Here is a 14,221-nt window from a genome sequence, read left to right on the forward strand (position 1 = left end):
TCATTCCAATCATTTAATTACACCTGAGGAGCTGAACTATAATTGCTTGCTTCCAACTAGGATCTGATATGGCTTGAGCAGTATTAATTTGGTGTTTACTTTTCTGAGTGCTAAAAGCATTAAAATGATTGTGCAATGGGATTACATTTTACTAATTGCTGGCATTCATTAGCTGGGTAAATGGCGAGGAAGAATGACTGTATATTGTGGAGGGATAAAATTATGGTTTTAAATAGTATATTACTAGGCACATTAAGGCCCTAAGACATGTTTTAAAATACTCCAGAGGTTATTAAATACCGTATTTTCTTCATGTCTTGCTATATGAATATCTTATTAAAATACTGAAATTATTATGAACCTTTTTGTGCAATACGTAGGGAAATGGCTTCATTGACAGAAACCTATTTCTTGATATTAATAACCTTCTATATTTTCAGCTAATCCAAAAGTAAATGAGGAACTTAAGAAAAGATTGCCAAATCCAAATCAACACAGTTGCACAGAATTGAAAAGCGTACAGCTTCATTTGAGGGATTCTTGTAAGGAGCTCAGTGTTCTGCGATATGAGGTGAAGTTGTTATTTTTTGTTAAGACCTAAGCACATCAAATCATTCATACACTTTTTTTTTGTCATGCACATTTGTAGTTAACAACAAATACGAGCTAAGTATGTGTTTCTTGAATGCTTAATGTAAGTGTTAGTGTTGAATCTTAAGTGTTTGCACAATTATTATACTTTTTTGTAATCTCAAAGATAAAAATGAAAGCATCTGCCTTTCATTGGTATGATATGCTTGAATTTTAAAATGTGTACTTAATTTTTTTTTGAACTCTTACATTTTTCAGCACAATGACAACTCTCTGGGTATTTTCATGATCCAGCCACTGCCTCTTCAAGGCATATGTTGTATCTTTTTAATAAATGTAGAAAAAATATAGCAGGAAAAACATACAAAATAAGCACAACTACGTAGTTAAAGATGAAAAATTGTCCTTTGTAAAACACTTGAGTAAGTAATAAAATTTGTCATAAGCTTATTATATTAGCAAGATTACAAATTTATTTAAGATTTCCTTGAGATCTAGGATATAGTTGAATTTTTAACATGTAAGACAGCATATATTTTAACACTCAAAGTGTTACCTGATAAACATAACATTTTACTCTAGGTCTTGTTTTTGAGTATTGAGGGTTGTTTCTTGAACATCTTTGATTATATGAAATGCTGCAACTGTGTAATTAACTGATAGTCTGAAGCAATATGTATGCAAATATTAGGATGGATTATTTAGCTGTTTAGAAAAACTTGCAGATTCAGAGTTGGAGCGGTCATGGGCCACTTTACCTGTATTTTATCCAGGAAATTAAAGCAGGAGAAAGAATGTAGTAAAGTGAAGCGCATACCACCATCTGTAATAATTACCGAAGTGAGAAGTCTCATTGCCTCTAGCGGGACCACTCAGTGTGATTTGGGCTGTGCTCAGAAGCATGTACTTCCAAGACCAGACTCTAGAACAAGACGACAAGCTAATAAATTTTTCAACAAAGGCATTATACACAACAGAAGCTGAACAAAAATTAAATGTCTGAAGAAAAAATGTTTTACGAAGAAATATAATTGAGCACTGACTGTTAAAGTACGCAGACTTTATTGTCCTGTTATAAATACCTTAAATAATAATTTGTCTTGTAAATTTTCTGTCAAATGAAGGCAAAGTATAGGTGTGTTGTAATATATTGTTTCAAGTTTATTTATGTAGAATTTGCTGTATTTTAGCTCTGAAATCTTCAAGCAAAAACTGGACTCAGTGCCAGATCAAACAAGTTCAGAAGAACAAATGGAGAACTGGTCAAAAGGTAAGGACTTTTAAGATATTAATAAGGAACCTCAGGTGTTGTACCAGTGCTAGGCAGTGACTGGAATGTATTTCTTCTTGCCGATATATGACTGACTTTGGAAGAAAAGAAAAGAAAAAAACCACCACAACCACATACTGCCTCTTAAAAGTATTTGAGGTAACAGGAGTGCAGCTACAGGAATGTAAATCGTCAGCTTTATTTTTATTTTCTGGGTTATTGAAAATGTTTTTGTATAACTTTGAGAAGTCTTATTTAAATTCTTAGTCTGTACATTATACTTTCCAACCTTTTTTTCTTAATGGGTTAACAACATTAAAGTAACTTAAAGTAACTTTCTTGGCTTATTCATGCCTGGCTACAGTATGATTAAGCCATTTACTAATATTAACGAGTTTCTCATTATTGCCTCAACTGAATATAGGCAGTAATGTAGGCTTGGAGGTAAAGGGGGTCTTGGTTAACTTGGAACTTCCGTGGTTCATGGAGTTTTCATCTCCATCAGGATGGAAGGTTCTTTTTGTATTTGGATAACCAAAATTTTGCTCTCGGATACATTCTTCTGTGTTTCACGGCAGAAACTTTAAAAAAGAAAAAATGCACTGAGTTTGAGAGCGCGTTATGACCGACTGACTTTACAGAAGAGAATTGTCAGAAGTGCCTTGTGACTAGATAATAATGTGTAGATTGAAGAAAGGGAAAGACATGGGAAGACCTTCAGCACATCATAAAAGGGTGGATTTTTTCCAGTAAGTGGCTATGTGCAGGTTAAAATAAAAAATGGAATAGGTGTGTCGACATCAAAGATGCCTCCTATATCAGAGCCTGATAGCATCTTGAATATTTCCTTTTTTTGAATTTTATACTATGTATTCTTTCTCAAAAGATAATAAATGTCAAGTTTCTCTTGAGGAGTCTGTTGTTTAGAAGAAAGAAGAAATACTCAGTGTGGGAGATGATGCATTTCTTACATGTGTAAAGGAATTTCTGTCTGTATATTATTCTGTAAAATAAACTACTTGTAGACCCCTTTTAATTCATGGAATTTTGAGCTATTACTGAGTGAAGTTAAGAATGGTTTTGAACCATATACTCTGAAAACAAAAATAGTCATGGTGGAGTAACTTAGTGGAGAATTGTGTTCTGACAATTTATACTTTAAATGTGTAATGGCTTAATCATTTAGTATTTTTAGACCTTTAGGGGTCAGCATACCCTAAGAATGGTTCAAAAGGTTAACTTTTCCAAAGTAGGCAAGTGAATACTATGAACTGATTGTCTGTGAAATATTTTCTGTCTAATTGCAAGAAATGGTGTTCTGCTGATGCTCACAGATACTTTAAAAACTGAGTAGTTGCTGAGATTCATGTGTATTATTTTTCGAGATGCATTAAGTTAATATTTTGTGCTGTTTAGAAAGCTGTTTCTTCCAACCTAACACTCCAATAGAAGTTGTTATATAGACAAAAGTAAAATTGTTACACTTTTTTTAGATCTGTCATTAATAAGTCACGTAATTATTCATGCTCTTAGTCCTAGGGAAGTTAAAAAAAGGGAGTATAGATAAATCTCACCATACTGGTTTGGATAAGGATTTTTTTTTTTTCTAGAATTTTATTTGGGTATTAACAATAAAATTACATTTTCTTGTCATGAAGACAATAGATAAATTACAGCAACATCATCTGCAGTGTGTACCCTTGGCAGGCATTCTGGTGCATTTTCTCACTGAACTACTAAATGAAATCAACTTTTAATCTTCTGTTTAAACGTCTATGTTGAAGTGTGTACCATTTTGTGTTCCACTTGCTTTGTCATGTGTGGTATCTTTCCTTTTTGCAGCTGGTACTGTACTGTATCTAGTTGTTCCTTGCTTGTAACTTGGAAGTTTAAAAGCTGTTTTTAGAATAACCTTATAATGATTTATTCAAAAATTTTTTATAACATACTGAAATGTTGGAGATCAAATTACTTCTCAAAAAAAAAAGGATGGTAAAGCATGTCTGAGATTAAATTCAACTGAAATTCAGTCAAGCAACGAGAATTTTAAAAAGACGGCAAAAATGTTAGGTACAGAGAACTGGTAAGTTTATGGCAGTTATATGGGATAATATGTAACCTGTTCATAGGTGTTATAAAATAAAATACTTGAAAGAAAGGTAGTGTTTAAGAAGAGTATATCTGAAGTGTTTGATAGCTGATATTTTCTTTTTAACTTTCTGTGTTGTTTGGAATATAATATGCCTGTGTGGATTGAAGACATTTGTCTGTCTCTGTGCTGGTATGTTAGGAAGAGTTAAAGAACAGTCTATGTGCAAGGCTTATTATTCTGGGTTTCTGTCTAATTTAAATGTACTGTTTATCTGCACAGCACCTAGTTTTTAATAGGAGGATAGTGACTTTTTTCATTTCTAAGAATACTTGAGAGAATGTATCATCAGGAGCATTGGCAGCAGGCCAGTGAAGACTCCGTAATTTTCAAATGAAAGATATTCGGGATACAAGCTAGAAAGCCTAGGATGGTGGTCCATTATAAAAATAAACCTATATTGGCAAATAGGTGCATATCTTTGCATTGTAGTGACGGTGGGAGGGAAGCACATCACACCTGGGTGGTGGTGTTCCTTTAGCAGGGTTCACATGCGTGACAAAAACTGCACAAACATTAATACTGTGAAAACAAAAGTGGGAACCTGAAATGGGGTTCTTTTTATACTTACCTATATATTCAGGACTCGATATGTCAGTTTTCCAAAAGAGTTAACAAGATAGGAAATTGGTGAGTGTGCAAATACTGGAGTTAAATTTGTGTCTCATTTGACTTATATCATGTACTGTGTTTGAATGGGTGCAGCTATACTTGTTCTGTATTACATAGTCTTTCACTCTTGTAATGTTTTTGCTTGTGTTGTATTTCTGAGCATCTATGATTTTTAAGGACAGGGCAAAAATTAGGTGAAATCTTAGAATATTATGGACTGTTTGGTCTGTTTTGACAACAAAATTATAATTTTGCCAATTCCAAAATGGTATAATTATTATTTGGAATTTCCTAAAACAAAGCAATAGATTGATTATTTTTAATGGCAAAGTGGTTTGCTTCCTTAAAAGGTGGTTATTATATTTCTAAAGCATAGAAATAAATACATATGTTTCTAAACCACTACTTAAAGCACATATTGAAATGTAAGTCAATGAACCAATTTCACCTGTAAGAATTTTATGTCAACTGTTATTTACGATTCATACAGACACTTTCACTGTAACTTGTTATCCTTCAAAATAATGTTTGTGTGGCTTGTAAAAAAGCTTTAAAATTGCTTGTCTGGAAACTAGTTCAGAGGATACAGTAGCTTTGGAGAGATGTGATGATGTAGATTGGAACAGAACTGCAGAATCAGCTTGTGCAGGGAAATTTGAAGAGTAAGTGTTTTATCTGATGGTGAGCTGTTATTTTCCAGTCTTGCTCCCTTCAGGAAAAATAGAAGAGGAAAACAGATATGCAAAGCTAATGAACAAGTTATGTATATGTAGTTCCTCAAACACATGTGCATGTGATAAGCTTGCCCATAGACGGTTGTCTTAATTGCATTCTATGTTTGTGCTTTCTTTGGTCTTCCACGAATGCATGGTGCTTACTGTTAAGAATCTGGCCATGGCTTTCCTTGTATTGTCATGGTCATGATGTGTATATGCCAGTGTATTGCTTACAAAAATATTTTTTAGTTCTCTTGCTGTGTAGTGAATGATATTCAGGAAATAAAACCTCTCTAGCAATATTTTTGCATTTATTTACTCCCATTTAGAAATTCCATTAGTTGTCACCCGTCCCTTTTGCGTTCATGGTAATTGGAGCAATGTACAGTAAAATGCATAGATTAAGTAAAATGAATTATCTTTTTTGCTGACTTCCTAGAAATGAAGTACCTGTTCCTCACCATGTATTTGTAGACTATCTTATTAGAAGTAGTAAGTTTTTCTAGTTGTCTAATGATTTTAATATACTTGTTTGTGGGTTTGGTTTTGTAATAGTAATTACAAGGACTTTTTATCTGGAATTACTATTGTGTGGCTTTAACACACATGCTAACACACATGCACACACACACAAAGATGAAGGGGTAAAGCAAACTTTGAGAGTAATGTGGTGTTGTAAAGATTTTTCATCTTGGGTCAAAAAGCAACTAATTGTGAAAATGCTGCTTCCTCTTTCTCCAGAATACACCCATTTCAGCTGTAAACACTCTCAAGTAAGTCTGAAACCCTTCTTCCAAAGCTGTAGTAGAGGCAGAATAAGCCACACTTGTCATATTGAAGTCTGTTTCTTCTTTTACATGCCTAAACAGGAGATACTGTGAGCCTGTTCTTCCTCTCCTTCCCTCTTTTAGCAATAAGGAGTGCTGTTTACCTGGGAGAGAAAGAAGACCTGGATATTGCATGGGTGTATATGCAGAAGAATCTACATGATATGCAGAGAGGCAGGGTCCTCTTCACACACATAGCTCAATTGATTAGTGTCTTCCATGTGTGCTGTGCTTTCAGAATCAAACTCACTGTGTGCTAGCTGTCAGAACTCCCCTTGCAAATTGGGAAGGGTAGTTGCAGGTTTCTCTGCACAGTCTATGAAGCAGAAGCGAGGTTGAGAGGATGATCTTGCATGAGTCAAACATAGGAAGAATGGCTGGTAACTGTTGAGCAACACTAAGTATGAAAGATGAAGAAAACATCTTGCATGGAAAAAGACAGAATAGTGTGCCATGACTTACAAGATAAAAAGGAGCTAATCGTAACTGAGAAATCACCGAATACTGTCTGCTCTTTCCTGTAAATACAATCACATTTCATGTGTATAAGTTCTCATGTCTCCTTTTTCCATCCCATTTCTTTCCTTGTACATTTTGAATGGCTAAATATAGCGCATTTCTGGCCAGGCTGCATGCAGAAAGTCTCTTCATCAGAAGCACAATTAAGTATCCAGTATCTGCCTGCCTTATGGAAGTATTGTGAATGTGATTTTGTTAGACCCTTCACAGTACGCTGAAAATGTGTAGTGCCTTATCTGCAGCGAGGACAGCAAGCACTAAAGATGGGAGAATGCATGCCTTGAAGTATTGCACTTTGAATTGCTTAAGCATTTAAAGTATGAGTGCAGCTAACTTCAGAATGTCTTGAAATGTACTTCAGGGAGAGCAGCACTTATTACCACAGTAATTTTTATGTAGTGCTTCAGAAGGAGCTTTAGAAGACCTAGCACAAGTGCAAGAGGAATTTGGTTATTTTCTTCTTTAGAAACCTTCATTGCTTCTATTTTAATACCAACTAGAATGAAGCCTAAATTCAGAGCAAAGACATAACAAAAAAAATATATTAAAAAAAAATTCTTCAGGGAGTGCATTGAACACTCTTATCTGAGAGTTCACCTGCATCTTTAGTAGACCCTTTACTCAGAGAAAAGGGTGTGTGGGCAAGGTATCTTACTGGCACTTTATGCAGAGTGACCTTTCTTTTGTGTCGGACATTTAAAATTACAATATTTTTCTTCACTTCTAAAGCTGTAGTTTTCTGGGATTTTGTTTAGAACTCTAATTCAGCAAAGCCTTAGTTGTTTGTTTGCCATAGGGGAGGTTGAGTACATTTGGATAAGAGAATTTTCACTATAATTAATGGGCATCAGGAAACATGACCCTGCCTAGATAAAAGGGAGTTCTGGATCATTAAGATTTAGATAATGGAAGGGGTTATAAGTGAAAAGCAATTGTCTGGTATAACAATAGCAAAAGAAAAATGGGATGGGAGGGTTTGCTTTGTTTTTAGCTGGTTTAGAAAACATAAACACAGCATGCTTAGTAAAACTCTAGCAGACACTATGTTTGGAAATTATGTAATAACTCCATATAGGCTGTAATGATATCCTGAAACCCTGTATTTAAACTAACCTGAATTACAATGAGAGATAAACAGAATATTTACCCATCCCTTATGAGCTGCTGCTGATATGTAAATTTATTCTTCTACTTTGCACAAATATACTTTTGAGCTACTGCTTAAACACTTCAAGGTCCTTAGCCAAACAGTTTTAATGATGCCTCCAATATTATGAAAGTGTGACATTTGATGAATGCCTTGTATAGTTGTGATATCGGGGAAAGTGTAAACAAAAAACGCACATCAAGTCATCGTGCAACACCTAGATAATTTATAATTTTACTGTTTATATCCATCTTGACATTTTTTTATCTGCCAAAGGCAGGTTTCATTTGGAATCTTAATCTGAGATTTATTTGGTGGATCTGGAAATCATAGCTAGAGTTCCCACAGGAAATGGTCCATCTACCAACAGATTAAATGGCAGTCCTGCAGTTGTTAAGGGAGCTCCGCATTTAACGCACATGCATACTCATTCAGTCAGCACTGTGGAGAAAAATTAAACTAGTAACCCAGGTTTAGGAACAATGTAGCTAAAAAGTCCCATATTTGCTGAATGACAAAGGGTTATATAGCAGCATTTCATTTTATTATTCGTGCTTGAATTTCTTGTTTGCTTTGTTGAGTCTGCTGACGAATACTAATAAATGCCTGCAACAATCCAGACGAGAGATGCCTGGCAACAAAGCTATGCGGTGGACCTCCCTGATCTTCTCCAGTTCACAACCTGACCTTTTGAAAAATTGGCTGGGCTAAGCTGCAGAATTTGGGTGTAATGGTTATTGTTAACTCCAGCTTTAGGATTTATTAATTTGTGTGATCAAGACTTACCTATACTTCAAAGTTTCAAAAGACCAAACACAATCATCCGTCCATTAGAACTAGCATTGTGTTTCAGTGAATCCCACTTAGTATCTGCCTAGAGATTCTGCTGTTTTGATGCATTCTGAATATAAAAATGCTTTTTCAAGTGTGAGACCAATCCAACGAAAATCTGGTGTCTTCTCAGAGACTAATATTTTAAAATAATAATATGTTAATGAATTGCAAATGGAGAGTGGAATGCCAAAGGAAATGTCTGATATTTACACATTAATAAATGCATCATGATTAACTGCAGTGAATACGAAAATAATGATTGGCCATGTATTTTAAAGACTTAGAAGTGTTTTTCTGTTTTAAATATTCACCAGTTTGTACACAATTGCTGTTTAGATGCAAAATAGGAGGGCAAAAGACTTAGTGAGAGAGACAGGCGAGGGAAACATCATTACTAAAATAATCAGAATCCTCAGAGAATTGTAAAAAATTGCCTTTGCCAGAATAACTCCAACTGTTCTTAATCTCCTTCTCAATTTATTTCTTTATGAAGGATGTTGCCAGGGCTCCACACAAGTACAGGTGAATAAAGAAGTATTCAAAGTAAGACAGATGTCCCCCTGCTTAAATTGCTAACACAGAATGAATTCACTGTTCTCTTTAGATTCCTTTAAGGAATAAAAAAATGAACCATTAAACTTCTGATTTTCATCTATCTTTTAGCAGACAAAATATTTTCAGGCCTCTTTTGTATGTGTGTGTGTGTGTATGTGTCATGGGATATAGAGCAAACTAAGAGAGCAAAATATAACTTAGGCTGTTCTTCATTTGTGGAGAACTTTCTCAATAAAGTTCCAATAAGAATACTTAGCTCTCTTCATGATTTTGGACAACTTAAATGCTTAGCTGTAGCCAGAGATTGAGCATTTGAATTGTATTGTTCTGTTAACCTGACTGACTTCTAAAACGGTTTTAATTGTTGGAAGTTTTCTGTATTAGAATGATACATTAGAATGATGTTTAGAAAAAAAAGTTATTTAATTTCGTCTGCCTACCATTGAAATTACAGGAAGTTTGTATGAACTGTACACTGCACGTCTGTCTTCTAATATAGAAATACTGTAGTCTGTCATGTGAATGAAAATTATCATCATAAAGGAGTGTGGAAGGATACCAATCTAGTTATTTGAAATTTCTCTTAATTTTTTGATTGTGTAAATGATACTTTCTCATTCATAAGTTAAAATGGTATTTTTTTTCTTGAAGTCCAATTGAAATGAGTTGCTAAAGCCTCTCTGACAGAAGAAAGAAGAATTTGAGATCTCTGAGGAGTAGACAGGAGCAGGAAGGACCACCAGTGAGGTAACACAGGCTCCAGGATACAGCATGGATACAGTGCCTTGACTTCTGCAATTTTACTTCTGCCATGGCTTGCTCAATGACCTTGATCCAGTTACTTTATTACTATGTGCCTCAGTCTTGATGGCTTTATACATCGCTTATACATCCCTTATAAAATATCTGTGAGAGTTTCCAGAAAACGTTGTTTTCAAGGCTTATTTCAGTGAACTTCTGTCATTTGTTTCTTGAAATAAGAGCAGATATCCTATCTCAGTATAAAATCCGGGACCTTTCTGTGTAAGAGTTACTTAAAAGTAAGTTGATAGTCCTCATTCTTCTGAGTTGACCCATGGTGCTCTCAGCAGGGCCCACAGTTATGTATCGTTGGGGCACTGAGCATACAATGCATCTACGTGGTGATTTCCTCTTTGTTACTGCCAAGGGATTGGTTGATTATATGCAGCATTTTGGCTGGGCAGGGTGCTGAGAAATGAAAGGAATTAGCTTTGTATTACAAAACTACTCTGAGCTCAGTCTTCACTTGTTATCAGGTTCCTGTGACTGCCATTAAGTGACATGCTATAGAAGTGATTTAGTGAGATCTTAGAGTCCTACTGAACAATCATCTTAAAGATTGCCCAGTTTTCTTTAAACACTAGAAAAAGTGTGTTACGAAGGAACAACCATTTACTGTTAGTTGCAGGTTACTGGTTCTCAGTTCACTACACTGCACTGAAGGGGCCTAAATAATTGCTAATGTAAGTAAATCTGTAGTAAGTCCAAATATGAGTAAAGCTGCACTTTTTCTTGTTTGTTTATTTTGGAGAAAATGTATGTTGTCCTTGTACTTTTTGTACTGAGCTTTTGTAATTGTTTTCCAGAAACAGGAATTACTTTCTTCTTGAAAACTAAGTACAGCATCTTTTCTTGGTTTAACTGTGAAAACTTGTTTGCAGATTGTGGGAAAGATAAAATAGTAAGGAAAAAGTGAAAAATAATGAACACTCTTTGAGCTATACATGTAAATCCTGTATATTGCCTCTGCGTCAACTCAAATAGGAATGAAAAAGGAAATAACAGGCATTCTGAAAATGCATAAAACCTAAAGCAACTCTTTTCTTTCCACTTATGCCAGGCAATAGGACCAGATTTCTTCCACCAGCCTCATTTTCTTTCTTTGCATATTTATGCCTATAAAATCCTTTAATTTTGGTTTCCCACTCATTTTCAGGATTTATGCCTTTTAACCATTCAGTAAGGGGTGAACTGTTGAGCAATCTGAGTCTTTCACAGTCATTCCGTTTGGTAGAAGTTCCAGTAGTTATACAGCCAAGTGAATGAATGTTTGTCTTTGACAAAAAGGCTGACTCATCATTTTCAGCTCATGAAGGAATATTCAGCCATAGTACTAATTTCATTTGCATAGCTTTAAAAGTTAGTGGCTATTAGGTTCAAGTTTTCTGTTAGACTTAAATATTTAATTTCTATTTATTTACTATATATAGCTAAGAATTCAAGTCCAGTGGCATTAGATGTCATGAACTTAAGACAATTCCATAATCCATTTTTCACATGAAGCTATTAAAATTACTTTTTATTAATTCAGCAACTGTCTTGTCCTAACAGCTTGTTAGAACACTTGCAGGTGTGCATACATTGTCATACACACATGCCCAAAAATTATCTTTTCAGAAACGTTTGTAACATTATTAACTTACAAAATATCTAGATAATTTGAAAGTCAATAATAAAGAACAATTAGTCTAGTGAAAATAAAAAGAAGGTGAAGTTCTCAAGTAATGCTTTTACACACTTGACAGTTATTGCAGCAAGTTGAGGTGGATGTGTGGTTTGCAGGTAGGGACAAGTGCAAGTATTCTTAAACTGTAGTAAGTGTACCCTTTTATTCCAGTGGGGATAAATTATTTTGGTATAGGAACAGGGTGGCTCTTTGCTTTGATAGTTTTGTTGGATAGTGAACATTCCCTCTTGGTGTTTGAAATTCAAAGTTTTTGGTATTCTACAAACACAAAAAAAAAATATAAATTGGAACTGCATTGTTGTTTAGACGGAGAAGAAAAAATTACATGATTAACAGTAAATAAGAGTTTGTCAATCACTGAATTTTTGGGGCTTTTAGTAATTAAGGTTGCAGTTAGTTCCTCAAATGTAGCACAATGTTTTGTTCTACATTTTTTTTCAAATGTTTTTAATCTGACAGTGCAATGTAGGAAGAGTAAGCTACTGAATTTGCAGTCAGCTTTGCTCACACTCCCAGAGTGTGCATGGCTCATTCTTTTCCTTCCTGGTTTTGCTCTTTTTGCTCTTCTGCCTCTTATTGCCATCTCTCTAAGGGTTCTTTCATGCAGTCTTTTGCAGACAGATGAGAACATGCTTTGTCTGTGCTACAGACTAGCTTAAAATAAATACTAGGAAGCTATAGGTATCAAGCAGTAGGTACTATTACACTCGAAGCTTGGAGCACCGAGGGTTTCCAATGTCCCCACACTCATCTGCAGACAGATCTCTAGCCAACTGTGTATTTTGCGGTGCTGCATGCATGTTCCGTTGGTTTTTGTTTGTTTTCCTTTATTGTTATTCCGCGAAGATCCCCTGCAAACCTCTGAGCTGATCAGCACAATTTGGCTAGTGGGGTGCTGAAAGACTACAAACAGGGGGAAAGGAGGTGTCCACCCAGCTTCTACTTGATGACAGAACTGCTGACTATGCTGAGTGGTATAACAAGGGAAGCTACTGCTTCCTTAGCCACCTGTGCACTTACATCTTCAACACTTCTTTCCGTATTGTCAGCATCAGTACAGGATTCTCTGATTCTGTGCTTTCCCTGGTTTTGGTGCCAATCCCCCCACTTCTAAGAAGAAGCTATGAGATACAGTGGTTGCCTGAAAAATGTGTTAGGTTCAATGTTTTTACTTGACTTTTTAACCACTCCCAGCTTAACAACATTAAATTCAGTTCTGCCTTTACTGTTTCAAACCATGACAGCATTATCTTCCCTTTACGTCTCTCACAATCAATTCCCAGCTTTAATTCTAGTGTCTTTATATTCCTTCTTCCTAACATTTGCTTTTCTTTCCCTCAATGTGAACAAGCTATTCATTCAAGATAAATACATACAGAAGATCAGCTGTTCAGCTTTCCCCTATAGTGAGATATTAATCTGAGCTACTGAACTTGTTCTATTTTATATGGAAAATAAGTTGCTTAGTATACTCAAGAATCAGAATCAATGGTGCTGGTACCATTTAATGAAAACGACAGCATTTTTTTCAAAGCTTGCAAGGCTGTTTTACCCTTTCTCTGATGTTCCTTGTGCAGCCTGATTATTGTAAATGCTACTTACTCCCTAGTGTGCCTCTGCAGCATTGGTAATTAATGCACAATACAATTTGCAGGAGGCGTGAGGAAAAGCACTGAACTGCATTGATTAATATTGCTACTTAGTTTAACAGCAAGACAAGCTACCATGTACGGAGGCCTAAAATACTTGGTGTGGGGGTCATAGGCTATATGGAGGATAAAGTGGTTTTAAAAATAAAAAAATTGCTTTGCCCATTCATCTGACAGTGTTCAAAATGTCTTCCCCAAAGCATTCTACTGACAGCTTTAGCATGTTGACCAAAAAAATGCATTACAGCTTTATTAAACAAGTAAAAACCTCTAACCTTAATGACCTTGGGCAGAGTACTTCCAGTTCTGAGTGGAGGAGGCTGCCATCATCTTCTCTCCTACAAAGCCAGCAGGGAAACAAACAGATCCTCTGTGTTTTGCCTAACATTTCCGGGAATGCCACTTACAGGCTTGCTGTGATGCTGCTTAGTCTTACCCATGTGCTTGAAGGAATTGAATCTGGATGAAAAGGGTGCTGCAAATGTAAGTTGCTTAAAGAAGCAGCATTAGCATTAATAAATGCCAACACAGGTCTAGTCCCATTCTAAATTCTTTTTTTCCAGCTGCTGTAACTTGCAATTGAAGGCATAAAAATCCGTATCTTGACATGGCCTAAGGATTCAGCTTGAAGTTCAGCTGCTAATGCAGATGTTTGCTTCATCATGCAGACATATTTACTTCATTCTGTTTTAAAAAAAAAAAAATCTGTCTGCTGACTTGACTTGTCATCTAGAGAGCTTTGCTGCTTTTTGGGAGCTCATATTCAGGATGTTACAGAGAGGCTGCTGAGGCTCATCTGACCCTCTGTTACTCCCTGCTGCTCTTCCACATAGGTACCAGTGATACTGTCATACTGGGGTGACC

At 35.5% G+C, this 14,221-nt stretch overlaps 1 protein-coding gene across 1 annotated transcript in view; it reads left to right on the forward strand.

Annotated features, from left to right (window-relative positions):
* The window catches only part of MIPOL1 (mirror-image polydactyly 1), a 203,851-nt gene that overhangs the window by 30,902 nt on the left and 158,728 nt on the right, over positions 1 to 14,221 (forward strand). The window contains exon 2 of the mRNA XM_068399133.1: positions 1,782 to 1,861. Coding sequence (XP_068255234.1) covers positions 1,843 to 1,861 — 19 coding nt within the window. The 5' untranslated portion in view covers positions 1,782 to 1,842. The remainder of the gene's footprint in view (positions 1 to 1,781; positions 1,862 to 14,221) is intronic.

The sequence above is a fragment of the Nyctibius grandis genome, chromosome 4 (assembly GCF_013368605.1).
Source record: "Nyctibius grandis isolate bNycGra1 chromosome 4, bNycGra1.pri, whole genome shotgun sequence".
In the NCBI taxonomy this organism is placed as follows: Eukaryota; Metazoa; Chordata; class Aves; order Nyctibiiformes; family Nyctibiidae; genus Nyctibius; species Nyctibius grandis.